This window comes from Hemitrygon akajei, chromosome 9 (genome assembly GCF_048418815.1).
Source record: "Hemitrygon akajei chromosome 9, sHemAka1.3, whole genome shotgun sequence".
NCBI classification, from domain to species: domain Eukaryota; kingdom Metazoa; phylum Chordata; class Chondrichthyes; order Myliobatiformes; family Dasyatidae; genus Hemitrygon; species Hemitrygon akajei.
Window position 1 is genome coordinate 62,605,584 of NC_133132.1, and position 27,652 is coordinate 62,633,235.

General features: G+C 45.7%; 1 protein-coding gene across 1 annotated transcript in view; it reads right to left on the reverse strand.

The window, feature by feature from the left end:
• Window positions 1-19,156, reverse strand: part of LOC140733172 (inositol-trisphosphate 3-kinase A-like) — a 112,929-nt gene extending 93,773 nt beyond the window's left edge. Inside the window, exon 1 of the mRNA XM_073056115.1 lies at window positions 17,000-19,156. Coding sequence (XP_072912216.1) covers window positions 17,000-17,950 — 951 coding nt within the window. The 5' untranslated portion in view covers window positions 17,951-19,156. The remainder of the gene's footprint in view (window positions 1-16,999) is intronic.
• Window positions 19,157-27,652: the final 8,496 nt, after the last annotated feature.

Sequence of the window (27,652 nt, forward strand, 5' to 3'; positions counted from 1 at the left end):
GTGTATACAAGTTGAAACACTTTCATCTAACATTATGTCTATGGAGGTTCTCAGTCATCCAGGCCATTGTATATCAACAGTACAAAATCAAGATAATTGTACTCCTAGAAGACATTTCACCACTCATCCAAGAGGCTTCTTAAGTTCTGATCCAAAGTGGCTAATTTTCTGACTCATAAACTCTATGAATTGTTTAAAGGTGTAACAATCACATGAGGGTCTTTAAGAGTTGCAGAGGTAATGAGAGGGTCATTAGTCTTATCTTTGCACGAATGGAGGTGTGATCTGTTGTGATGATGCTGGGGTAGAGATGTTTGGACTGCATTGTAAGTAGCTGATAGATGGTGCTGTACCCTACCCCCTTTGTTCAGGGATGAGTTTTCCAGTTTGACAAAGATGGCTTCTTTAACCCCTCTTTCAAACCACCTGTCCTCTTTCATCTAACATTCTGTGGTTTGGCAATGCCAGTCGGGTTGGCACATTTTGAAGCACAGCAGATATATATAGTTAACTACCGGTAATTCTAACTAAGATCTAAAATTAACTAAGAACTGTAGCAATCTTCGGGAAGTTCAGCTGACAGTGCTTCTGAATTAGGGAAACTTTGGGTTATGGATGAATCTTGGAACCCTTATGTGACCAAGTAAGTGCCTACACTTACAAAATACAGTTCTCTTTGACAAAAGAAGATGACTGGGGCAATTTACGCAGTCTGGACTTCTTGTAGTTTAGCACCAGTCAGATCCAAAAGGTGCTGGGCCAAAGAGTTTCAACCTGTAGATCAGGCCTGTTCTTTTGAAGTTTAGATAATGAAAGATGATCATACTGAAACATGCAAGATTCTAAAGTGATGCTGAAACTGTTGTCTTAACTGGAGGGCATACCAAACTAAATCTCTTCTGCCTGCACATGATCCATATCCCTCCATTCTCTGCACAGTTGTGTGCCTATCTAAATGCCTCTTAAACATCACTGTTGTATCTGCCTCAGCCACTCCCTGGGCAGTTCATTCCACGCACCCACCACTCTCTGTGAAAAGCCCGTACCCTGCACGTTTCCATTCAATTTTCCCCATCTCACCCTAAGTGCATGTTCTCAATTACCTGATATCTCCAGCCTGGGAGAAAGATCATGACCACCTATGCCTCTCATAATCTTATAAACGTCTATCAGTTCTCCCCTCAGTCTCCAACACTTCAGAGCAAGCAACCCATGTTTCTCTAACCTCTCTTTATAGCTCATTCCCTTTAATCCAGGCAGCTTCCTAGGAAACCTATTCTGCATCCTCTCCAAATCCTGCACATCCTTCCTGTAATAGGGTGAATGGAACTGCATATATTACTCTGAATGCAGCCTAAACAAAGTTTTATATAGCTGCAACATGACTTTTTGACTCTTATACTCAATATCCTGACCAAAGAAGGCAAGTACCCCATCTTCTTTCCCACAGCTTCTTCCAATCTGCCATCCAATTTCTGAATGGACATGGAAGCCATGAATACTACCTCACTACTTTTTTTATTTCTGTTTTAGCACTACTTATTTCATGTAACTATTTGATATACATATGTATCTTGCTGTAAATCACAGTTTGCTTTCTATATTATCATGTATTGCAAATTTCACGACACTTGTCAGTAATACTAAACCTGATTCTGATTCTTGCTTGACCACTTGCACTGAGTTATAGGTTGGGCTCTAAGATCCCTTCATAAGACGGTAAGGTAGAGGAGCAAAATTGGGCTTGTTGACCCACTGAGTCTGCTTCACCTATCATAGCTGTTCTTTTTTTTCCACCTCATTCTCCTACCTTCTCCCCATAATTCTTAACCCCCTTATCAATCTCTTTCTTGAAAACAGGCAATAACAACCTCCACAGCCCTCTGAATTCTGCAGATTCACCACCTTCAGGCTTTAGAAATTCCTCCTTATTTCAGTTCTAAAGGCACGTCCCTTTATTCCGAAGCTGTGCCCTCAGATCCTAAACTCTCCAACTAATGGAAACACCTTCTCCGCGCCCAATCTATCCAGGCCTTTCAGTATCCAGTCGAATTCAAAAAGTCCCCCTAATCCTTCTGAACTCCATTGAATCATCAAATGCCCATCATGTTAATCTTTACCTTCCCAGGGTCATTCTTGTGAATCATCACTAGACCTTCTCCATGGCCAGAAAATCCTTCTACAGATACATGGCCCAAAATTGCTCCCAATATTCCAAATGCAGCTGACCAATACCTTATTAAGCCCTAGCTGTATATCCTTGTTTTTGTATTTTAGTTCTCTCAAAACCAATTCTAACATTGCATTTGCCTCCTTTACTACCAACTAAACCGGCAGATTAACCTTTTGGGAATCCTGATTAGGGATTCACCACCTATTTCTAATTTTTCTCCTCATTTAGAAAATAATCTATTCTTTCTACTACAGTGATAAGTGCACAGGAAGAAGAGGAGTTTATTCTCTCAGAATTGTAAATTGTTGGAACTCTGCACCGCAGAGAGCAGTGGAAGCTGAAGGGTGAAGCTGCTGATTGTTTTCTGGACTGTAGGGTTTTGGGAACAGGTAGGAAAGTGGAACAGAGTCTGGTGCAGATTGGTGTGGCCTAACAACCTCATCCTGTTCCTCCTGCTCTGTACAACCAGGTGCTCTGTGCATGAATCAGAAATGCTGCAAGCAGGAAGCCGAGTCAGCAGTTAGCCAACTCAGCCTTGATTTTTTTGGGTTATAAACATGAACAGGTTTCCCTGCAGCACTGAGTGAATTTACTGAAGCCAGAAACTTGTTCAGTGTGAGACTGGGTACAGAGGGGCAGGGCTGTGTGTGTTCAATATTTGTGGAAGCCTCAAGCAATCAGTGTTCTTTACTGTAGAAAGCTAAGTTAGGAATAGATAATACAGAGTGATTTACTTTCAGTAGATAAACTGATTAGACAAAAAACAGTTTTATCTCAAATGCATAGGTACGGTAACCAGAATATACATTCAATGGCTACTTTATTAGGTACAAAAGTACACCTGTTCATTAATGCAAATTTTTAATCAGCCAGCCATGCAGCAGCAACTCAATTGCATAAAAGCATGCAGACATGGTCAAGAGGTTCAGTTATTTCTCAGACCAAACATCAGAACAGGGAAGAAATGTGATCTAAGTGACTTTAACTGTGAAATGACTGCTAGTGCTAGATGGGGTGGTTTGAGTATCTCAAAAACTGCTGATCTCCTGGGATTTTCATGCACCACAGTCTCTAGAGTTTACAGAGAATGGTGCAATAAAACAAACAAAAAAATCCAGTGAGCAGCAGCTCTGTGGGTGAAAATGGCTTGTTAATAAGAGAGGCTAGGGGAGGATGGCCAGAATGGTGCAAGCTGACAGGAAGGCAACAGTAACTCAAATACCCATGCATTACCACAGGGGTGTGCAGAACAGCATCGCTGAATACACAGCATGTCAGACGTTGAAGTGGATGGGATACAGCAGCAGATGACTATGAACATACACTCAGTGGTCACACCATTAGGCGCAGGATGTATCTAATAAAATGTTCGTGTAGATGAAGTGTTCAGGGTGGTATGAACTTAGATAGAATAGTATGGGATTCGCCTGGCCGATTCTTGGGATGAATACACAAGAGACTGCAGAAGCTTGAAATATGGAACAACACACAAAGACACTGAGGAACTCAGTGGGTCAGGCAGCATGTATGAAGGGCAATGGACAGATTATGTTTGAGCAGAGAAACTCTGTCCACCCAAAATGTCAATTGTCCATTTCCCTCCATAGATGCTGTCTGACACACTGAGTTCCTCCAGCATCTTGGCGTATAATTCTTGGGAGGAAAGGGTTGTGTTATTAAGACAGGCTGGACAGTTTGGGTTGTATTCCTTGGTATTCAGAATGAAGGGTGACCTTGTTCAAATTTAGAAGATTCCAAGGTGCCTAACAGGGTAGATGTTGGGATGTTTTCACTATATGAACAAAGGGACATAGTTACAAAATAAAGGACTGATGATTTAAAACTGAGGTACGTAGAAAATTCTTCCAAGCTATCTGGTTTGATAGGTGGCATGATTAAGCTGGATAGTTCTAGTTATTGACAGGGCTTTCAGTGAATAAATTGGAGGGTAGTGGGACGATTCAGGTAAGGGAAAGATTATAGAATTACTTATCTAAACAGTGGAAGGGAAAATGAGATGAAGACCTTGTAGTAACAGGGAACCCCTAAACAATGTCAATTTAAGGAAATAATGAAAAATTAAAATTAAAGAGAATACCATAGTGTCTTTTTTGTTACTGGATACTACAGTTATCCAGTTACATCCCAAGGTCATGCAGGTTAGTATGCTAATCAGACACTGGAGTCAGTGGAGTGGTAGATTCTAGAGACAAGTTTGGTGTGTAAGACAGAATAGGTCACAAAGTAATAAGCGTGGGAATAGAATTTACTTAGAATGGTCTGAGAGACAGTGTAGATTCATCGGGCTGAATGGCCTTGTTCTATGCTATTAATCAATGCAAAACGTTGGATTTCTCACTGCTAAATTACATCTACCATCTCAAGACAGAAGGGAAGGAGGCAAACAGAGTTTTATAAAATCATGAGGGACATGGGTAAGATGGGTGGATGGTCACGGTCATTTCTCCAGGATAGTGGAGTCTAGAGGAGGCTTTAAAAGGGACCCGAGGGGCATCCTATTCACACAGAGGGTGATGTACAGTATATATAAAAGTAGTTGCCAGTGGAGGAAGTGATAGTGACACTGCATTTAAAAGGCAGTCAGACAGGTATGGAGACTGGAAAGGTTTAGACAAATATGGGTCAAAGGCTGGCAAATGGTATAGGCTCATTTAGGCTCAGCAAAACAATTTTGTCAGCACAAATGAGTTGAATTGAAGGGTCTGTTTACATCTGGATAACTCTGTTTCAGTCCTGAAGATCCTAGTTAGATCCTCCTAGTTTTATGTGTCCCCACCGCTACGTGGACTACAATGATGCTCCGGACAAGGAGAGCCTTTAGTCTGTCAATAACTACCTTGCGTTTAGCCTGACAGTGGCAGCAGTTTCACCAGGTTCACCTGGATAAACTCGCTCATCTCTCAACACTCTGCTTCTCTCTTATAAAGATAAAGGTAAAGATCAGCTTTATTTGTCACACGTACATCAAAACATACAGTGAAATGCATTGTTTTTGCATTCCAGTGCCAACATAGCATGCCCACAGTTTACTAACTCTGACTCGTACATCTTTGGAACGTGGATGGAAACTGGAGCATCTAGAAGAAACCTATGTAATCATGGAGAGAACTATGCAAACTCCTTACAGGCAGCGGCGGGAACTGAACCTGCATTGCCCTTACTGGAAAAATGTCCAAGCCTCCTTTTTCCTGATTACAGCAACCTCCAATATATTTTCATCACATTCCCCGCAGATATTTCCTGCTCTTTTTCCATTGTCCATTGGGCCAATCCCATCTCAAACTGGAAGAATTTCCATACCTCCCAGCAAGTGCTAGACAATAGTCAGGGTGAGCCCTTTCTCCCCAGATGACCAGTAGGATTTACCAGTAACTGAGTGGGGAGTGGGGGGGATTCCAGCAGAGACATACAAGCCTGAGAGCTTGCATTCTGCATTGTGTTGTGCTTGGCTAATTCCCAGAGCCCAGGGTGGGATTTAAGGACTCCCTGGAGAACAACTAGGATTTCCAAGATCTATGAAGTTGACTGACAAAGAACACAGACATAGATCAGGCCCTTGGGTTGTTGATGTTGTGCAGAACACAATGCTAGAGTAAACTAAATCTCTTCTGCCTGTACTTGATCCATATTCCCCCAATCCCTGAATATTCATGTGTCTGTCTAATAGGCTCTTAAATGTCACTATTGTATCTGCTTCTACCACCATCTCTGGCAGCATGTTCCAGACATTAGAGGATATGAGATAAGAGTAAAGTCATAGAGTTATGCGTCACAGAAAGAGGCCCTTCAGTCTAAATCTCCTACACTGACCAAATTACCAAAAGGAACTAGTTCCATTTACCTGCATTTGCCTCATACCCCTTTAAACCTTTCCTTTCCATATCTCCATCCAAATGCCTCCTAAAAGCCATAATTGTAGCCACCTCTACCACAACCTGTGGCAACTCATTCCATATGTCCATCACTCTCTGTGTGGAAAAAGTCTTCTATAAACCTTTCCAATCTCACTTTAAACCAATGCCCCCTAGTTTTGGACTCCCCACTCTGGGAAAAATACTTTGACCATTCATCTTATCGATGCCCCCCCCATGATTTTATAAACCTTCATAAGGTCAGCCCTCAGCCTCCAGGGAAGAAAATTGTAAATTGTAATCTTTAAGTCTCCCCTTATAATCCAAGTCCCCAGTCTTGATAACATCTTCCTAAATATGACATCCTTTCTGTAGCAGGGTGACTAGAACTATATACAGAATTCCGGAGATGGCACTAACAATGTCTTCTACAGCTGTAATGACACCCAAATTCCTGTTCTCAATATTCTGACTGAAGTCAACCATCAGCAAGTTCCATCTTCACCAGACTATCCACCTGTGTCACAACCTTCAAGGGACTATGTAGTTGCACCCAAAGGTCACAATGTTCTACAACAATCTCTAGGGCTCTACTACCTACTGTGTAAGTCCTGTCCTGGCTTGTCTCACAAAAGTGCAACACCTCACATTTAGAGTCATGGAGTTATAAAGCATGGAAGTAGGCTCACCAGCCCAATTCGTCCATGCCAATTGTGTTGCCCAGCGAGCTAGTCCCATCAGACCACCTTTGGCCCATCAAGCTTTCTAAACTCCTCTTATCCATGTTCATTATCTAGATGGTGTTTAAATGTCACTGATGTGCCTACCACCAACACTATTTCTGGCAGCTCACTCCAAATTCACACCAACCTTTGCACGAAGAAGCTGCCCTGATGTCTCTGATATTAAACCTTCGTCCTCTTGTTTTTAGCAGCCCCTCCCTGGGAAAAAGACAACATATTTTCACCCAGTTGATGCTCCTCATGATTTTATATACCTCCATCACCCCTCAATCTCCTATATTCCTGGGAATAAAGTCCTCGTCTACACAACCTCTCCTAGCAACTCAGGCCCCCAAGTCCAGGCAACATCCTGGTAAACCTTCATTGGAATTAAACTCCATCTGCCATTCATCAGTCCACTGGCCCAGTTGATCAAGGTTCCACTGCAATCTTAGATAAATCTCTTTCTTTGTCCACTAATCCACCCACTTTAATGTGATCCACAAGCAATTATTAACCAGTCCAAACCTTACTAGTCACTTACTACTGTAAGAGTATGGCATAGAGATAGAGGATTAGCTTCTTTTGGTAGACAGACTGGAAGGACTGAATTATTTCCTCCCCCCTCCCATTTTCAATTTATCTAATTGTTACAGGACCCACTGCTTTAGACAAGGTGACATTGCTGTTGTTGATCATAGATTACCAGGCCAAAAACTCCACATCAATCTTCTCCTTTAAAGAAGGAAATGCCCCAACTCATACCAGATCTCAAGATACAATCCCTCAATCCTCCTGCTCATTGTCGCGACTGTCGGTTTCCCAGAGAATTCCTGGGCTGAGGTTTTCAGTGGGGCGTTGAGGGTGTGCTGTACCGTCTGAAGCACCGTCTTTGTGGTAAGACATTAAACGAGATTGCTCCGCAGAAGAGAAATATCTCGCTTCATTGCTGGTTCTCCCGGCATCCCATCTCATCCTCAACACTGCCTCCAAAATTGAGTCTGCTTCTCTCTCCACGGGTACTGCCTGACCTGCTGAGCATTGCCAGAATTTTCTAGTTTTTATTTTTGGATTTTGACTTAGACAGCATCTGCTTTTATTTTGATTTTTCACTGAAGTAGCTCACCGGACCAATCAAGAACAAGCTACCTGTCACCTTTCCCAAGCCACATCAGTGATCAGGTCTTTAAATTACCTCCAACCACATGGCATAAACATCGATTTCTCTAACTTCCGGTAAATATCCTCCACACTCTCCTTCACCATCCCCATTCTTTTTTCCCTCTCTCACCTTATCTCTTTACCTGCCCATCATCTTCCTCTGGTGCTCCTCCCCTTTCCCTTTCTTCCATGGTCTTCTACCCTCTCCTATCAGATTCCCTCTTCCCAAGCCCTTTATCTCTTTCACCAATCAACTTCCCAGATCCTTACTTCACCCTTCCCCCTTTCCCAGTTTCACCTATCACCAGCCACCTTGTACTTCATCCTCCCCTCCCCCACCTTCTTACCCTGACCTTGCCTTCCTCTCCAGTTCTGATGAAGGGTCTCGGCCCGAAACGTTGACTGTTTACTCTTTTGCATGAATGCTGCCTGGCCTGCTGAGTTCCTCCAGCACTGCAGGTTTTGTCATGTTCGAGGCCTACACCATTGTCAGTATCTGATTTTGGGATATTCTCAAGTTGTGACACCCATTGACAGGGAGCATCTCTGTCTGTCTTTTCCTGAACTCTTGAAGGAACTACATTGTGTATTACTGTGCTGACTGGAAGTAAGTAGCCACATCAAATATTAATTAGCCAGCTGCATTACATCAACTCAGTTCTGACCTTCAAGGAGAACCTAAGATTTGATTTGCTTTACTACGGCCATTAGGCATTGTTACAACTGCTCTAATTTATCACCTGAGTGGAATATTTTCCGCTCAGAGAACTTCTCCTGGAGACAAATGCATTGGAGACCTGGTTGAAATCCACTGCCTTACCCCTGCCAATCTCCCTGGTCATATGCTGCCAGAAAGATTGACAGGGTCTTGGTGTTTCAGCCCATTGTTGACCAAATGTACTTGAGACCATTGTACAAAATGTTGTTGAGACTGCAATTGGAATACCGTGTGCAGATTTTGTCACCTTGTTATAGGAAGGATGTCATTAAGCTGGAAAGAGTGCAGATAGGATTTAGGAGGATGCTGTCAAAGGTTGAGAGCCTGAGTTATAGGGAGAGAATGCACCAGCTTGGACTTTATTCCTTGGACTGTAGGAGACAGAGGGTTGACCTTTAGGCTACATCCACACTAGACCGGATGATTTTGAAAACGCCGGTTTCGCGTAAAAACGATAGACGTCCACATTGCGTTTTAAAAAATATCACTGTCTACATTGAAACTGAGATTTCGGTGAATCTCCTCCCACTGCGCATGTGCAGGACTCATCTACTGAAAACAAGCAACATGTTTGGTGTCGAATCTCGCCATGAAAGTGTGCATTTGTCCAGTTACAGACTAGAAAAACTTTAAACGATGGATAGCTGTTGGCTCTCACACAGGAGAACTTAAAAGTAAAAAAAAACAAATACTGGAGTGTACGGAGGCAATCGACAGGGAGTCCATGGACAGTATGACTGGCTGACGACAAACATTGAAAAACTGACTAACTCTGTTGCATTAATAAAGCACCTTGTTAAATGTATAAAACATATCTGCATCAGTGTTATCTTGTATTTCCATACAATGTTACATTAGGCTGTTACACATCTATTGTCAGAAAAGTACTTGCATAAATAGGTAAACCACCTTCATACAAGCAAGGACAGAAAACAGGGCAAAGTGAGTATACTTATTTATTCAGTAATTTATGGGTCAAAGTATTTGGTGAGTACATTTTTAACTCTTCTGTGTCAGTCTCATTGCCGTCTGTTCTGAAATTGTTAGATTGCGTTCAAGAAAACAATGAAATATTGCACTGCCGTCTGGCAGAGTTTTCAGATTTCTTCGGTTACCCCATCCACACTGCTCCGGCCAATCCGGCGTTTTCAAAATTACACACTTTGGAGAGTGTTTCTGAAAAGCTCTGGTTTCGGGGGACGAAAATGCCATTTTAGTGTGGACGGAGGGTAAAAACGAAGAGAAAAAGCTTCGGTTATGGATTTATCCAATGTAGTGTGGACGTAGCCTTATAGAGGTATAAAAAAGCATGAGGGGTAGAAATAAAGTGAACTCACGCAATCTTTTTGCCAAGGAGAGAGAACTAAAAACTATAGGCAAAGGTTTAAACTGAGAGGGGAAAGATTTAAAAGTGGCCTGAGGGGAAACTTTTTCACGCAGAAGGCAGTGAATATATGGGATGACCTGCCAGAAAGAGTTATTGAGACAGGTAAAAGAGTAACATCTGAAAAACAATTGGATAAGTGCATGGTTAGGACAGTTTTAGATGGATATGGATAAAAGGGAGATGAATGGGACTAGCTTGGCAGACATCAAGGTCAGCATGGGTGAGTTGAGCTGGAGCCTATTTCCATTTCATACCACTCTATGTCCTTGGTGATATTATCAATAATAAACTATATTGGTAATATTATCAATAATAAACTATGTCCTTGGTGATATTATCAATAATAAACTAGGTCCTCTGTGATATTATCAACAATAATCACCAAACTGGAAAATAGTAAGATGAGAGAGAATGCATTCTCAAAGGACCTTTCCTAACCTAAAGTTGTCCCAAGACAATGAATGTGGTCAATAAAGTACCCCTGAAGTACATACCCTGCTGTGGTGTAGGATCTTCGACTGCCAACTTGCATACACGTTGGGGGGAGGGGAGGAAGAACAACAAGATACAATGGTGGAAGTTCCAGGTGTCAGGGGTCTTGAAGTGTGTGAAGTTACCATTACTAAAGAGAAGGTTCTTGGGAAACTGAAAGATTTGAAAGTAGATAAGTCGCCTGGTCCAGATAGTCTACACCCAGGGTTCTGAGAGAAGTGGCTGAAGAGATTGTGGAGGTATAAATAATGATCTTTCAAGAATCACTAGATTCTGGCATGGTTCCAGTAGACTGGAAAATTGCAAATGTCACTCCATTCTTCAAGAAGGGAGAGAGGCAGAAGAAAGGAAATTATAGGCCAGTTAGCCTGACCTCAATGGTTGGGAAAATGTTGGACTCAATTGTTAAGGATGTGGTTTGGGGGTACTAGGAGGCACATGATAAAGTAGGCTGTAGTCAGCATGGTTTCCTCAAGGGAAAATCTTGCCTGACATATCTGTTGGAATTCTTTGAAGAAATAATGAAAAGGATAAGCAAGGTTGATGTTATGTACCTGGATTTTCAGAAGGTCTTTGACAAGGTGCCACACATGAGGCTGCTTAACGAGCTATGAGCCCATGGTATTACAGGAAAGATTTGAGTATGGATAAAGCAGTGGCTGATTGGCAGGAGGCAAACAGTGGAAATAAAGGAAGCCTTTGCTGGTTGGTTGCCAGTGACTAGGGGTCTGTGTTGGGACTGATTCTTTTTATGTTATATGCCAACTGATGGCTTTATTGCAAAGCTTGCAGATGATACGAAGGTAAGTGGAGGGGCAGGTAGTTTTGAAGAAATAGGAAGGCTATAGAAGGACTTAGACAGGTTAGGAGAATGGGCAAAGAAATGGCAGATGGAATACAGTGTTGGGAAGTGAATGGTCATGCACTTCGGTAGAAGAAATGAAAGGGTTGACTATTTTCTAAATGGAGAGAAAATACAAAAATCTGAGATGCCAAGGGATCTGGCAGTCCTTGTGCAGGATTCCCTAAAGGTTAATTTGCAGGTTGACTCTGTAGTGAGGAAGGCAAATGCAAAGTTAGTATTCATTTCAGGAGAACTAGAGTATAAAAGCAAGGATGTAATGTTGAGACTTTATAAAGCACTGGTGAAGCCTCATTTGGAGAATTGAGAGCAGTTATGGGCCCCTTGTCATAAAAAGGATGTGCTGAAACTGGAGAGAGTTCAAATGAGGTTCATGCAAATTATTCCAGGATTAAACGGCTTGTCATATGAAGAGTGCTTGACGGCTCTGGGCCTGTATTCATTGAAATTTAGAAGAATGAGGGGTGACCTGATTGAAACCTATTAAATGGTGAAAGGCTTTGATAGAGTGGATGTAGAAAGAATGTTTTCTATGATGGGAGTGTCTAAAACCAGAGAACACAGCCTCAAAATAGAGATGTCCTGTTAGAATAGAGATGAGGGATTTATTCAGCCTGAGAGTGGTGAATCTGTGGAATTCTTTGCCACTGGCAGCTGTGGAGGCCAAGTCTGTATGTGTATTTAAGACAGAGATTGACAGATTCTTGATTGGTCAGGGCATGAAGGGATATGGGGAAAAGGCAGGAGATTGGGGATGAGAGGGAGAATGGATCAGCTATGATGAAATGGTGGAGCAGACTCGATGGGTCAAATGGCCTGATTCTGCTCCTATATCTTATTGTCTATGGTAGTAGGTGGTAGGTGAAACCGGGAGAAGGGGAGAGGGTGAAATAAAGAGCTGGGAAGTTGATCAGTGAAAGAGATAAAAGGCTGGAGAAGGAGTAACCTGATAGGAGAGGACAGAAGGCCATGGAAGAAAGGGAAGGGCAAGGAGTGCCAGAGAGAGGTGATGGGCAGTTAAGGAGATAAGATGAGAGAGTGAAATGGGGAATAGAGAATGGGGGGCAAATTGCCCCCTGTGGTCCAGTTAAGTTTCTGTTCAATGATGCCATCTTGTTATGTTCTACCAATACACTACTCTGTCCTGATAGGCAAAAGGTGCTGTGAAGCTCTGTTGATTTGGTCATTAATTACACCAATATCTCTCCAGTCTGTCCCCGCCCTGTGCTGCTCAGGCCCTTATAGACATAGTCTTATCCTTGTTTGAATACTGCTGTTCTATCCAGCCCTTCATGCAACTCCCCTATACTCTGGCACTGATGATGATATCACTGCCCTTGGCTCAGGTCTCCCTTTCCCTTTAAAATCATCGGCATTTCCCCTCCCTCCTCCCTGTTGGACTCAGTTCCACATTCAGGGCCCTCTTTGAGTCAGGGGATTACTACTGAGTGGCTGGCAAGAGCTAGAACGAGGTATCAGGAACCAACACCTCCCAACCTCTGTGACTCACCTCCAGCAACTTCCTGTTTCAGTCTCCTACATTACTGACCTCTCAAACTGAAATCCAAACTTCTCAAAACCTGCCCCGTTCATTCAGCCTCCTCAGGGCCTGTTGAAAATCTGGCTGAGTGGTACCACAACAATAACCCCTTACTCAATGTTAGCTGATTATTGACTTCAGGAGGAGGAAACTAGAAGTCCATGGGTCAGTCCTTATTGGAGGGTCAGAGGCAGAGAGGATCAACAACTTTAAATTTCAGAGGACTTATCCTGGGCCTGGAACGTAAGTGTAATTATAAAGAAAGCATGGCAGCACCTTTACTTCCTGCGGAGTTTGCAAGGATTCAGCATGATATCTAAAACTTAGACAAACTTCTATAGATACGTAGTGGAGAGTATACTGACTGGCTGCATCCCAGCCTGACATGGAAATACCTATGCCCTTAAACAAAAAATACTACAAAAAGTAGTGGACACAGTTTAGTCCATCATGGGTAAACCCCTCCCCATTATTGAGAGCATCTACACAGATCATTGTCGCAGGAAAGAAGCATCCATATCAGAGATCCCCACCACCCAGTTCATGCTCTCTTCTTGCTGCAGCCATCAGGAAGAAAGTACAGGAGCCTCAGGACCCACACCATCAGGTTCAGGAACAGTTATTACCCCTCAACCATCAGACTCTCGAACCAAAGGGAATAACTTCCATCAATTTCACTTGCCCATCACTCAAGTGATCCCACAACTTATGGACTCACTTTCAAGGACTCTTCACCTCATGTTCTTGACATATATTGCTTATTTATTTTTTATTATTACTATTTATTTCTTATTGTATTTACACAGTTCGTTGTCTTTTGCACATTGGTGCTGTGGTCTTTCATTGATTCCATTATGGTTATTCTATTATGGATTTATTGTTTATGCTTGCAAGAAAATGAATCTCAGGGTTGTATATGGTGACATATATGTACTTGGATAATAAATTTACTTTGAATTTTGAACTTTGAGCTTTCTTTACCTCATATCCGCACATTCTGCAACATTACACTGGCAGGGTCACCCGTAGGTTCTCTAGGGTAGATAAGGTATAAGGCTCTAGTCTCTGCTTTAATAACACTCTTCCTGAAACTCCCCCTTTCTAGTCCTTCACACCCTCTCCAGTTCCCCTCCCCCTCCAGTCTCTCCCCCACTCCCTCTCTCCAGTCTCTCCTCCACTCCCTCTCTCCCATCTCTCCCCCACTCCCTCTCTCCAGTCTCTCCCCTACTCCCTCTCTCCAGTCTCTCCTCCACTCCCTCTCTCCAGTCTCTCCCCTACTCCCTCTCTCCAGTCTCCTCCACTCCTGCGCCAGCTTCTCCCCCACTCTCTCTCTCCATTCCTTCTCTTGTCTTGCCCTCTCCCTCTCTCCAGTCTCCTCCAATCCCACTCTGCGTCTCTCTCCCATTTCCTTTCTCCAGTCTCTCCCTTTCCCTCTCTCCAATCTCTCTCATTCTCTCTCCATTCTCTCCCCCTCCCTCTCTCCAGTTTCTCTCCCATTCCCTCTCTCCGGTTTCTACCCCTCCCTCTCGCATAGTCCCTCTCCCATTTACTCTCTCCAGTCTCTCTCCCTTTCCCTGTCCTGTCTATCCCTCTCTCTACAGTCTCTCTCAATCACTCTCCAGTCTCTCTCTCATTGCCTCTCTCCAAAATCTCCCATTCCCTCTAACCAGTCTCTCTCCCTCTCTCCAGTATTTTCCCTCCCTCTTACCAGTCTCTCTTCCCTGTTCCCTCTCTTTCCTTGATCCCAATCTTTCCTTGATTCCCTCTCCCCACACCATCTCTCCGATTCCCTCTCTCCCAGTTCTTTCCCACTTCCTGTGCAGGCTGCAGTCTATCCCTCAGTCACCTCATGTATGGCCCCCTCACTGGGCACAACTCCTAGTCTTCCTTGGTAGCAAAAGAGAAGGCAGAAAAGATTCAGCAGGGTGTTGACTGGAATGGAGGGGTGTAGGCTGGGCTTATTCTCACTGGAATGTAGGGACGAACTTGCAGATTGGGAAGGACACAGTTAGGACTGACAATCTCTTCCCATTGCAGGAGTCATCTACAACTAAGGACACCAGTTTGAGGTGAGAGGGGAAAGAATTAAAGAGGTCCTGAGAAGTATCTTTTGCCAGATGAGAGAGGAGGCTTTGTGGAATGAACGGCCAGAGGCAGTGCTAGAGGGGGTACAATTACAACATCTGAAAGGCACTTGGAATGTACTTAGAGAGGAAGGCGGAAAAGGGTACAGACCTAATGCAGGCAAATGGAACTTGTGTAGATGGAGATCATATCCGGAAGGACAAAGTGGGCTGATTGGTCAATTCTGTTTGTACAGGTCCACTTCCCCCACACTGTCTCCCTCAACCTCACTGCCCCCCCCCACAGACTTCCCATCCTCACTGTCCCCCCACCCTCATTATTCCTCTCACACTATGTGTCACCCTCAACTCTTCCCCCTCACTTTTTCCCTTCATTCTACCCTCACAGAAACCTTAGTCCATCTGTACACAGCCTGGCCAGACCACCCTGGGACCCTGTACACAGCCTGGCCAGGCCATCCTGGGACCCTGTACACAGCCTGGCCAGGCCACCCTGAGACCTTGCACAGCCTGGTCAGACCACGCTGGGACCCTGTACACAGCCTGGCCAGGCCACCCTGGGACCCTGTACACAGGTCTGGTCAGACGATCCCTACGTTAGTCAAGTCAAGTTACTTATTATTGTCATTTTGACCATAACTGCTGGTACAGTACACAGTAAAAACGAGACAACGCTTTTCAGGACCATGGTGCTACATGAAACAATACAAAAACTACACTGAACTATGTAAAAGCAACACAGAAAAACTACACTAAAAATGAATGTGATCGAGGACATGGTTCAGTGGAATGACAGGTTGACCTGTGAAGGGAGACGAAGTACTCTGTGCCTGTATTCTCTGAAAGAATCCGAGGAGACCTTCACAAATTCAGAGAAAACTGCAAAGATCTTACAGGGCTGCTCAGATCAAAAATGAAACATTTCTTCACTCAGTTGGAATCTCTGGAATTCTCTCCCCAGAAGGAATGTGGAGACTCAGTAAATGCTGCAATATGGAGTTTGAAATAAACAGCCGGGGCTCAGCCAGCATGTAGCCTGCTGAATTCCTCCAGCAGGTTTTTTTATGTTCAACACAGTAACTGCTGGATGTTTCTGTGTGGGAGGGAGTTGAGGGACATTGGTCAATTCAGGAAGGCGGTGCTGAGGCTGATGGTTGCCATGACCTTATTGAATGGAGGAGCAGATGTGAGGGGTCCTTCTCCTGCTAAGATCTCTTACGTTGTGCATTGCAAACCTTGAGCTGGCACTCACGAGCCTCGCTGACTTCTCCCTGATCTGGCTCACTACCTCAACACTCAGCAGCAGGTTGTGGCTGCTCCACGCACAGTCCCTAACTCCAACCTCTGTTCCACAACCCTCCACGCCAACCCAACAACAACCTGCCTTCCACAGGATGAGATCTCCCACGGTACCGAGGCAGAATGACATCAGCCTGGGGGCAAGGTCGCTGGTGGTGGCAAGTGGGATCGAAGGGTTAGAGAGTGTAAGGGAGAGGAGATGGAGGCGACGGGGGCAGTTCCAGTGCTCAGCCCCAGAGGGAGTGGGGAGTATTTCCTCCGCCAACACTGTAATTCCATACCAGTTATTGTCAAGGGGGTGTGTAACCCCCTTGCTACAGCGCCTGAATCCCACAAAGTACCACAGCTCGTCAAGCACAATCAAGAGGGAGATACGGCTGGTGTAGTGTGAGAAGGCAATATGGTGTTGTACAGTGTAATGGGGAGGGAGGGGACACAGTTGTGGTGGGGTCTCACAGGGAGAGAAGTTGCAGTTGATGCAGGGTGTTTATTAGGAAGGAGAACAGACAGTTGTCAGGGAGTAATGGGGTCGGAGAAGGTGCATTTGTCACAGGGCTGAAGGGAGTAGACTGTAGTTGTCTAAGGTTGGGAGGTACAGTAGGGAATTGGGTGCAAGGAGGTACCATCATCACAGGGTATAATGGAGAGGAAAGAGTACAGTAATCACACACTGTCACAGCTGGACTTACCACTCGGGCCTTGGGCTGATGGGCTACTGCCTGCAGTGTGTCTGGGCTGACCTCCCGGACCCTGTCTGTGTCGCTGGAGACGTCCTCTTCCGACTCGTCCCAGGAGGAGGAGAAGCCGGCCGATGAGGCAGAGGATGAGGAGAGTTTGCGATTGAAGTTCCAACTGGCCGGGGGCTCACAGTCCTCAGCTGCCTCCTGGGAACTGTCGCCGCTGTGCTCTGTGATGATAACGTGGGGGATTTCCACCCCGCCGAACGCGTGAGACCCCATCTGCTGAGGGGTCACGGCTCCCTGTGGGGACGGGCTCCCTGCCCTGGTCTCCTCCGCGTCTCTGATGCTGCAGTCACAGATGAACCTCTGGCACGGTCGCTCATCTTGGACCGCCAGCGGGTGGGCCAGCTCGCAATGTCCTGCCTCCTCCTCGCCCAACCCATCTGAGTCTGCTCTGCCTCCAGCCTCAGGCCGCCGCCGGCCCCTTCGGTCCACGCACTCCTGCTCACTCCCAGGTTTCCTCTCCAGCTCGAGGGGACGCCTCCTCGAAGGCACGGTCCACTCACTGACCCCTGGGCCCAGCTCCTCCCTGACCCAGTGGCTGTCGGAGGGAGGCACAAGACGGACATGGCAACGGGACACGTGCCTCTCGGGCACCTTCAGCACTGATCTACCCGTCTGTGGGGGCCCTTCGCCCTTAGCCTCGTTGCTCATCACTCCCAAAGTGCTCAGGGTGCAGGTGGCCATAGCCCCCCGGCATGGGGTCGCCCGCAGACAGCCGGACACTCCCCCCTCTTCCTCCACACCGCCTACCCGATCCTTCTGCTCATTGCAGAGGACAGTGGCAGAAACAGCCTGTCCTGGGGTGGAGGCGTGCAGGGGGTAGGGGTAGGGATCCGTCCCAGTCTCCTCTGCCCTCACTACAGAAGACTCAGGGAGCACCAGGTGCAGACAGGACATCTGGGCTCAGTGGCTGCTTGAAGAGTCATGTCCTCTGGTACTGGATGGGTCCCAGCCCCTGGGCTGTGTCAGCCTGCTGCAGCCGCCTCACAGCCTCTGTGCTGGAGACATGTGTGGCAAGAGGGCCGAGCCTCCAATGTCAATCAAACCACACCCACACACCCACACACTTGCAGCTTTCTGTGCTGTCTGCTTGGCAAAGTTTAAATGTCCAGAAGAAACAGTCTTTGCAATGCAATCCCAGCAGCACCAAGAGTGTGTGTGTCTGTGTGTATTGTGTGTGCGTGTGTTGTGTGTGTGTGAGTGAGAGAGAGAGAGTGTGTGTGTGAGAGAGTGTGTGAGTGTGTGTGTGTGTGTGAGAGAGAGAGAGAGAGAGAGAGAGAGAGTGTGTGTGTGTGTGAGTGTGTGAGAGAGAGAGTGTGCGTGTGTGTGTGAGAGAGAGAGAGAGAGAGAGAGAGAGAGTGTGTGTGTGAGTGTGTGAGAGAGAGAGAGTGTGCGTGTGTGTGTGAGAGAGAGAGTGTGTGTGTGTGTGTGTGTGTGTGTGGAATTCCCAGACTGCAGATGGTACCCCAAACGTTATATCCGGAGAGTTGCTGGTCACTAGGGAAATCTGGAAGGCAGCCCTTCGACAGCCAGAGACCACAAGAGCATCAAATCCTTGCTGTACATCCCGGCGCGTACCGCATCGAACTTCCAACCAACCTTCAGTTCAGCCTGAGATGTGCAGATAAAGAGCTGGCCGACTCCCCCCGGAGTGGGCTGATGCCTCTGGGCCACGGAGACCGGACTCGGGCTCTGCTCTCTGGTCTTTCTACGCCGTGTGCTCTGCCGGCCGCTGATATTTTCCGACACCCCCTTCTCTAAGTAACTGGTTGGTTATCAGCTGAAAGTCTGTCAGTCTCCGCGCAGGAAGGAAGTGAGTTAGCTGTAAAAAGTCAAAGTGTGCGCGAAGTAAAGTGAGCTGTTTCCACTCTCTCTCTCTCTCTCCCTCTCTCTCTCTCAGAGAGATTCCAACAACCTGACACTCAGATGTCAGGACACCAACAGCCACAAAACTCCCAAATTCTTTAAAAACGTCCGCACGCTCATTGCGCCGATGTCCTCGACGGAGTGGCGGAATAAACTGCCGTTTAATTTTGAAACAGTTTGACTTCAGTTTTTGTTTTGAAGGGGAAGCGATTTCAGATGGTATTTTGTCTTTAGCCATTCTCTTGGCGTGTCGGTGGGGCAGACAGCCCGCTGCAGGAGTTTCCTGCCTCGGTATCCCGCGAAGAGAAAGCGGGAGTGGGGAAGGAGGAGACCCTCAGACCCTTTCCACAGCAGGAACAGTTACTGACAGTGTACACAATCATAGACACACAGAGACAGACAACGGAAAGGGCACTGTTATGAACACTAAGACAAAGCCAGACGAGAAGTCAAACATACATAAAAACGCATGCATGTACAGAGCGACGAGCACACAGTATAAAGAGACAGATATACGGACAGGAACAGTATACACATAAGCCTGACTGGCTGACTGGCTCAGGTGGTGGATTATGCAGGATAGAGTTCAGAGCACAGGTAGGGGTCTGGTGATTTGTCAGTGGGTATGTTCACGACTGAGAGAGGGATGGATATGGGTGAGTCGCAAACATAGGTTATACAACACAAAACAGGCCCTTCGGCCCACAAGGTCTATCCGCACCCATCCCATTTTATTCTCTCCACCCTCGCAACAGCTTTCCCAGGTTCTCCCAGTCACCTACACACTTGGGCGACTGAGCCACTGAGCAGCTATTCTTTGGGATGTGGGAAAAAACCGGAGTACCTGAAGGAAACCAGGTCACAGGGAGAAAATGCAGATTCCACACAGACAGGACCAAACCTGGGTACATGACACTGTGAGAGTCAGGTGTGCCACAAAGCCACACACGCAGTACAGCAGAATCAGAGCTACTCCAACTCCTTCCTCATGTTTAAAGACCATGGGCCCAAACAGGGCCGTACTGGTGTGCCTGCTCCTCCCTCCATTCCACATTCTCACTGCTTCCTGGAACTGCTCACTCACCAGGAACTGCATGATTCCAGAATCCATGGTGTTGGTTCGCCAAGTTGGATTAACATGTTTACAGTGGGTGATTTTATTTTAAGCACAGTTATACATTTCTAATCCTAGTTTCTTATATTACATCCACCCCAGTAAACATAGAAGTAACATAACCATTCTTTTTTTTTTGCCTGACTCCCAATGATTTCACCATGAATGTTGCAGTTCCCACCCAGGATTCCCCTTTTCACATGTGGCCAGCAGGGACTAGGAAGGATGTGCCAGAGGGAGGGCAGAGGAGATTCACTGGGCTGTTGCCTGATTGGTGGAGGACTTAAGTTATGGGGAACAATTGGGCCAAGTGTTCTTTAAACCTCAGAGAGGAGCAGGAGTAGGCTGTTTGGCCCCTCCAGTCCATTCTGCTGCACTGTGAGTCTGGGCTTGTTATTCCTGGAGTGAAGGAGCTGAGGGAAGACCTTATGGGGATGTATAAAGTTATGAGAGGCACAGATAGGATATTCAGAATTTTTTTCCCATGTGGAATGTCTAAGATAAGAGGGCACGGGTTTAAAATGGGAGGTAGGATGATCAGAGGGTGAAGAAAATGGTTGGAATCTGGAACATGCTGCCAGAGGAAGTGGTGGAGGCAAATACAATTAACTGGCAAATTAAATAAATAGAAAATTGGTTTATTATTGTCATGTTTATCAACGTACAGTGAAAATTTAGTTTTTCATGCCAATCGTTTCTTTACTGCAGTACATTGTAATGTGTAAAGGAACTCAATATTGGATTGCAGAGTCACAGTGCAAGGCCATGACAAGATAAATTGTGAGGGCTAGAGTGCATCTCACCATACCAGAGAACTAGGGACTGTTCAATAATCTTATAACAGCCAAAGAATTGCATTTGAGCCTGGAGGCTCTGTTATGGGTGGAGGGAGAAGGTTTGAGTGGGAGAGGTCTTTGATTATGCAGAATGTTTTACCAAGGCAGCAAGAACTGTAGACAGAGTCTTCCGAGGAGAAGCTGGTTTCTCCAGTCCTACTTAAGGGTCTCAGCCTGAAATGTCAACTGTTAACTCTTTTCCATAGATGCTGCTTGGCCTGCCCAGTTCCTCCAGCATTTTGTGTGTGTCACTTAGATTTCCAGCATCTGCAGATTTTCTCTTGTTTTGTAAGTTGTTTTGTCCACAGTCCTTGTTCCTTGTGGTCCCAGGCAGAGCAGTTGCCATTCTGAGCTATGATGCATGTGGTTAGGATGTTTCCTATAGTACATTTCTCCACTATAGAAAAAAAACATATTGTGAACACTGAATAAAGCTCACTAGGTGGGAAGAAGTGCGTGTGAATCCTTGTTTCACCTGGAAGGTCTGTTTGGATCTTTGGGTGGTGGAAAGGGAAGAGGTGAAAGGACAGGGCTGCATCACCTGTGACTGCTTGGGAAGGTGGCACCAGTTGGGAAGTGGTTGATAAGAATGAAAGAGTGGAGTCGGGAAGGGAACAATCCCCTTCAGAATGCTGTAAAGTGAGGGGAGGAGTGGTGGAATCTTGGAAGAGCTGGTAGTAATTGCAAAAGTTGACCTGCTGAAAGTGGAGGAAGGTGGGGAAGACAGTGAGGAACAGGGGAATACCATTCTTGTTTTGTCCCAGCAAAAGAAGATGTGAAGTACACTGTGGTAGAGAGGAAGTCATAGTTCAGGAAGAGAGAAGACATTTCAGCCACCTACTACAATGACTGTGTAAAAAGTGCAGATGATGATCTCCAGACTGACGTCCTTCACTGTAACAGTGCCAAATTAGGAGCTGGAATCTCCCACAATAAATTGGAGGAATATCAGCTTGGCTCTGTTGTGTTTGCACAGTCCAGACACACAGGGATGAGCGGCAATGGGATTGGAGAAATCCACAAATAAAACACATTGTGGCAATGAAGCCTCCCACAAGGACAGGAAAAAATTCACAACACCTACCAGTTTTTGCAAAATGTCTTTAGATTTTTATACAACAGGTTAGGTGGAAGCATTTTCTCCAGGAGTGTCCCAGCAACTGTGCTACAGGTTGTATACTCTCTCTGTCACAGGGTCTGTGTTTTCCACCAATTATGGCAAATGGTTTTACTCTCTCTACCCTATAAGCAAGCTTAAGGTCACTGACACCAGCTTGAGTTGTTACTTCACTTGGCTGACTAACAGAAATGCCCATAAAACTGCAACTGTCTTCTGTTCAGCATCAGTTTTCACAGTGTAACTGGGTCTCTGACATTCACTTGTGACTCGTTGCTTTTGTGTTGCCTCTTTCATTATAGAATTCAAATAATTAAATGTCAATAATTAATAATTCCAATGTCAAAGGGGGGGGGGGGAACTGCTGGATATTGCCTTGATGTGTTGCAAATTTCAAATTCTTCTTAACCCTTTCCCACTGTAGGGCAACCAATACAGAACACATATTCCAAAATGCAGCTTCACCAATGTCCTGTACGACTGTCATCTAACAACCCAACTTGTACATTCAATGCCCTGGCTTATAGGTCAGCACACCAAAAACAATCCTCACCACATTTGTGAATCTGGAGTCATATTGGGTACATTTATTATTTATTGTAATGCCTGCACTGTTTTGTGCACTTTATGTAGTCCTGGGTAGGTCCGTAGTCTAGTGTAGTTTTTTACGTAGTTCAGTGTAGTTTTTGTACTGTGTCACGTAACACCATGGTCCTGAAAAACGTTCTCTTGTTTTCACTATGTACTGTACCAGCAGTTATGGGCAAAATGACAATAAAATGTGACTTGACTTGATTAGTGAACCAGGAGGGCTTTTGCAATATTCCAATAATATTTTTAGTTATCTTTTGGGGATATGGGCTCTGTTGCCAAGGCTGGAATTTGTTGTCCGTCCCTAGTTGGCCTTTAGTGGGGAGGGGTGGCTGATGTTTCTCTTTTAAGTGTAAGATTTTAATCTTAATTTAACTTCCACAATCACTTTGGGTGGGATTCAAATTTGTGCTCTGGATTAATGGTCCAGAGTTCTAGCAACTAGTTCAGTGACTTAACTGCTATGCCACCAGGCATCATGTGAATGACATGTGCCTCAGCAGCAGCCATGAATGGAGACTGGGCCACTCAAATCTTCCAGTCTCAACCATAGGGAGATTGGATAAGGAGCTTCCTCTGTGCTGAATGACAGAACACCCCCACAGGCTGTGTTTAGTAGCTGAATGGCAGTGTGGTTGCAAGGTTTTTGCATGCTATTTTCTCTCTGTAAAGTACCCCAGGCATCACTTTGCACGGACACGACCAATTAATCTAATGCAAATTGCTTTCCGGAACCTCAGACTTTTTCCATCTGCAATAAAATTTACATCCAATCTCCTGCTATCTCCCTTTGCAGTCTCATTAGAGCAGAAATCCTGCACACTGGCATACAGCATTTCTCAATCCTCACTCCACCAGTCCTAGATAGCCTGCCTCTCCACTCCAATTCCCCTTCGGGCCAACCCGCAGAGTCGCAAATCCTGTCACAAATCACCTGTACTAAACTCTACCTTATCATCCATCAATGTTATGTTAGTGTCACCGGCAAGCCCAACATTACTGACTGTCCTTACCTGCCTTTGAGAATGTGCTGGTGGTGGGGGGGGGGGGGGGGGGTGGCAGTGGTGAGCCACCTTCTTGATCTGATGTAGTTCTGGAGAAAGTGCTCCTGCATGTTGCAAATAAAGTTATTTAAATTATTGAGACACAGTGCAGAATAGGCCCTTCCAGCTGTGCTGCCCAGCAACCCCCAATTTAACTCTAGCCTAATCACGAGACAATTTACAACGACCAATTAACCTACCAACCGGCGGGAGGAAACCCATGCAGTCACAGGGAGAACATGCAAAGTCCTTACAGACAGCAGCAGGAATTGAACCTGGATCTCTGGTTCTGTAAAGCATTGAGCTAACTGCTACACAGCCGTGTCACCCCAAATGAGCGAAGCAGCAGATGCTGGAAAAAGGGCACTCACTGCACTTTCTCTGCAGCTGCAACACTCTGTCCTGCATCGATCGTCTCGTATTTATGTATGGCATGATCAGTCTGGATGGCACTCAGAGCAAAGTTTTCCACTGTCTCTTGGTGCATGTAACAGAAAAGCAATTGTCATATGTGAAGGGGAACAGCATTAGGACATAGAACCTAGAACAATACAGCACAGGAACAAGCCATCAGCATCATATCCATGATGACCACGGTGCCAATTTAAACTAAACCTATTAGCCTGCATGTGATCCACATCCCTCCAAACCTGCATATTCATGTCCAAATGCCTCTTAAGTACCACTGCCATATCTGATCCACCACTATCCATTGCAAAGCTTTTCAGGCACCAACCACTTTCTGTGTAAAAAAATACTAGTCTCATAAGTCTCCATTTTACCCCCCCCCCCCCCGCCCCATGTTACAGGTATGTCCTTTATTATTTGACATTCCTACCCTGGGGAAAAGATTCTCACTGTCTACCTTATCTGTGTCTCTCAGAATTTTTCAGTCTCTATCAGCTTCCAACACTCCAGAGAAAACAATCTCGGTTTGTCCAACCCGTCATTATAGCTCATTCTCACCAGTCCATGCAATATCTCGCATCCTTTGCAAAGACTCCCGATCTTTCCTGTAATCGGTTGACCAGAACTGTACACAATACTCCAAATCTAAGATCAAATCCCAGATTGCTAGAAACACCCATCAGATTAGTTAGCGTCTGTGGAGAGAGGAACAGAGTCCTTTGTACTTTGTCTGATGGGACATTAACTATTTCTCCACAGATGCTGCCTGACCTGCTAAGCGTTTCTAGTCTTTTATGTCTTTACTTTCACAGTGCTGTGGGGAAGGGTTCCAGGTTTCAGATCCAGCAATGAAAAAGGAATGGCGATAGATTTCTAAGTTGTAAGAAACAGAAACTGGAATACGCCACTCAGCCCATCTTGCCTGCCCACACCAGTCAACCTCAGCCTCATCGCCACCCTCTGCCTACCCTTCATGACAGCACTATGGGGATGGGCTTTCCTGCAGGTGGTAGAGCTGTCACGGGTAATAGAGAATGTGACCTTGGGATGGGGTCACTATATCTCCTGTGTCCCCTTTCATTACCCTTTTCTGAGCCATCAGCAGACCAGCGGACTTGTGGGCAGACAGCAGACAGAAAAAGATTATGCAGCTGGAGGAAGGAAATAAATTTGTTATTTTAGGGGCCTCAGATTGTTCATGGACTAATGAGTGGCCTGAAAGGCTTGCTTCAATGCTGAATGACTCTTATAACAGAGAAAAAGAGAGAGAGAGAGAGAGAGAGAGAGAGAGAGAGAGAGAGAGAGAGAGATAGATGGAGAGAGAGAGAGAGAGAGAGATTGGGGTGTGGTGAAGAATGAGGGGCAGATACAGAGAAAGAAGTTATTATGTCTAGAACCCTGTCTCCCAATTTGAAGCTTATGAAGTTTTCCAAGCCTTTCCATGAGGAGGTTTGGAGATATTCTATGGACTGGAATCCTACCAAGATTAGTCACAGGGTTAATGCAGGGAAGTGGCACAAAGGTTAAAGACCAGTTTGTTTCCTTCTTGAATTGGGAGGCAGGAACAAGGGATTGATGAGCCAGCTCCCGCTCCTGGTTATATTTCTATCCAAGCAGATTCTTCTGCTTGGTTCTCGTCTGTTCTCCAGCCCCCTCTGCAGGTTGGGTCTGGTGGAGACCTATCCCTAGTGATGATGATCCTAACAATGAGGCCACTCTCAGAGTGGGGAATCAACACCTCATATTTCAAAGCAACACACACAAGATGCTGTAGGAACTCAGCAGGCCAGGCAGCATCTATGGAGAAGAGTAAACAGTCAACGTTTTGGGCTGAGACCCTTCATCAGAATTGGAAAGGAAGAGGAGAAGTCAGAGTTAAAAGGTGGGGGGAGAGGAGGAATAAGTACAAGGTGGCAGGTGATAAGTGGTACCATGAGAGGAGCAGAAAGTGAAGTAAAGAGCTGGGAAGTGGTTTGGGGAAAGAGATAAAGGGCTGGAGGAGGGGAATTTGATAAAAGAGGACAGAAGACCATGGAAAAAAGGGAAGGGGGAGGAACATCAAAAGGAGATGATGGGGAGGTAAGGAGATAAAGTGAGAGAGGGAAACAGGAATGGGGAATCGTGAAAGGGTGTGGAATTACTTATGCTTTGAGAAATCGACATTCATGCCATCAGGTTGGAGGCTACCCATATGGAATATAAGATGCCACCTGAGATAAGATACTCCAATCTGAGTAGGTGGCCTCATCGCAACAGTAGAGGAGGCCATGGACTGATATTTCGGAATGGGAATGGGAAGTAGAATTGAATGGGTGGCCACTCGAAGATCCCGCTTTTTCTGACAGTTGGAGCAAAGGTGTTTGGGAAAGCGATATCCCAATCTATGTCAGATCTCACCGATATACTGGAGACCACACTGGGAGCACCGGATACAGTAGACGAACAAACTTGCATTTGAAGTGTTGCCTCATCTGGAAGGACTATTTGGGGCCCTGAATGGTAGTGAGGGAGGAGGAGTAGGAGCAGGTATGGCACATGTTCCGGTTGCAAGGATATGTACCAGGAGGGAGATCAATGGGGAAGAAGAAGTGGACAAGGGAGTCACATAGGGAGCAATCCCTGCGAAAAGTGGAAAGTGGGTGGGGGGGGGGGGAGGAAGATGTGGTGGAGTTAGGAGAATTATGTGCTGGATGTGGAGGTTAGTGGGGTGGTAGGTGAGGATGAGAACTCCATCCTTGGCGTGGCAGCAGCAGAATGGGGTGAGGGCAGATGTGCGTGAAATGGAAGAGATACAGGAGAGGGCAGCATTGATGGTGGAGGGAAGGGAAGGCCCTTTCTTTGAAGAAGGAGAACATCTCAGTAGGTCTGGAATGACAAACCTCATCCTGAGAGCAGATGTAGTGGAGACAGAGCAACTGAGAGAAGGGGATGGCATTTTTACAAGTGACAGGGTGTAAAGAGGTTCAGTCCAGATAGGTGTGAAAGTCAGTGGGTTTTTAAAGGATATCAGCAGATAGACTGTCTCCAGAGATGGAGACAGAGAGATCAAGAATGGGGAGAGAGGTGCTGGAAATGCACCAAGTAAATTTAACGGCAGAGTGGTAGTTGAAGGCAAAGTTGATGACTCAACAAGCTCAGCATGGGTGCAGGAAGTCACACCAATGCAGCCATCAGTGTCGCGTAGGAAGAGTTGGGGAGTGATACTTGGAACATGAACTGCTCCACATGGCAGGCATACTGGAGCTGGGACTAATGCAAGTGCCCATGGCTACACCTTTGGCTTGAAGGAAGTGGGAGAAGCTGAAGGAGGAATTATTGAGGGTGAGGACTACTCTGACAGAAGGAGATGAGTGGTGGTGGAGGGGAACTGGCTGGGTCTGTTGTCCAGATGGAAATGGAGAGCTTTGAGGCCTTCCTGATGGAGGATGGACATTCAGAGTGAAAATGAGATGGTCAGGGCCAGGGAACTTGAAATCGTTGAAAAGATCCAGAATGTGTGAAGTGTCACTGATGTAGGTAGGAAGGGACTGAACTGGGGGGATAAAACAGAGTCAGGTATGCAGATATAAGTCCGGTAGGGCAGAAACAATGGGTCTACCTGGACGGGCAGGTTTGTGGATCTTG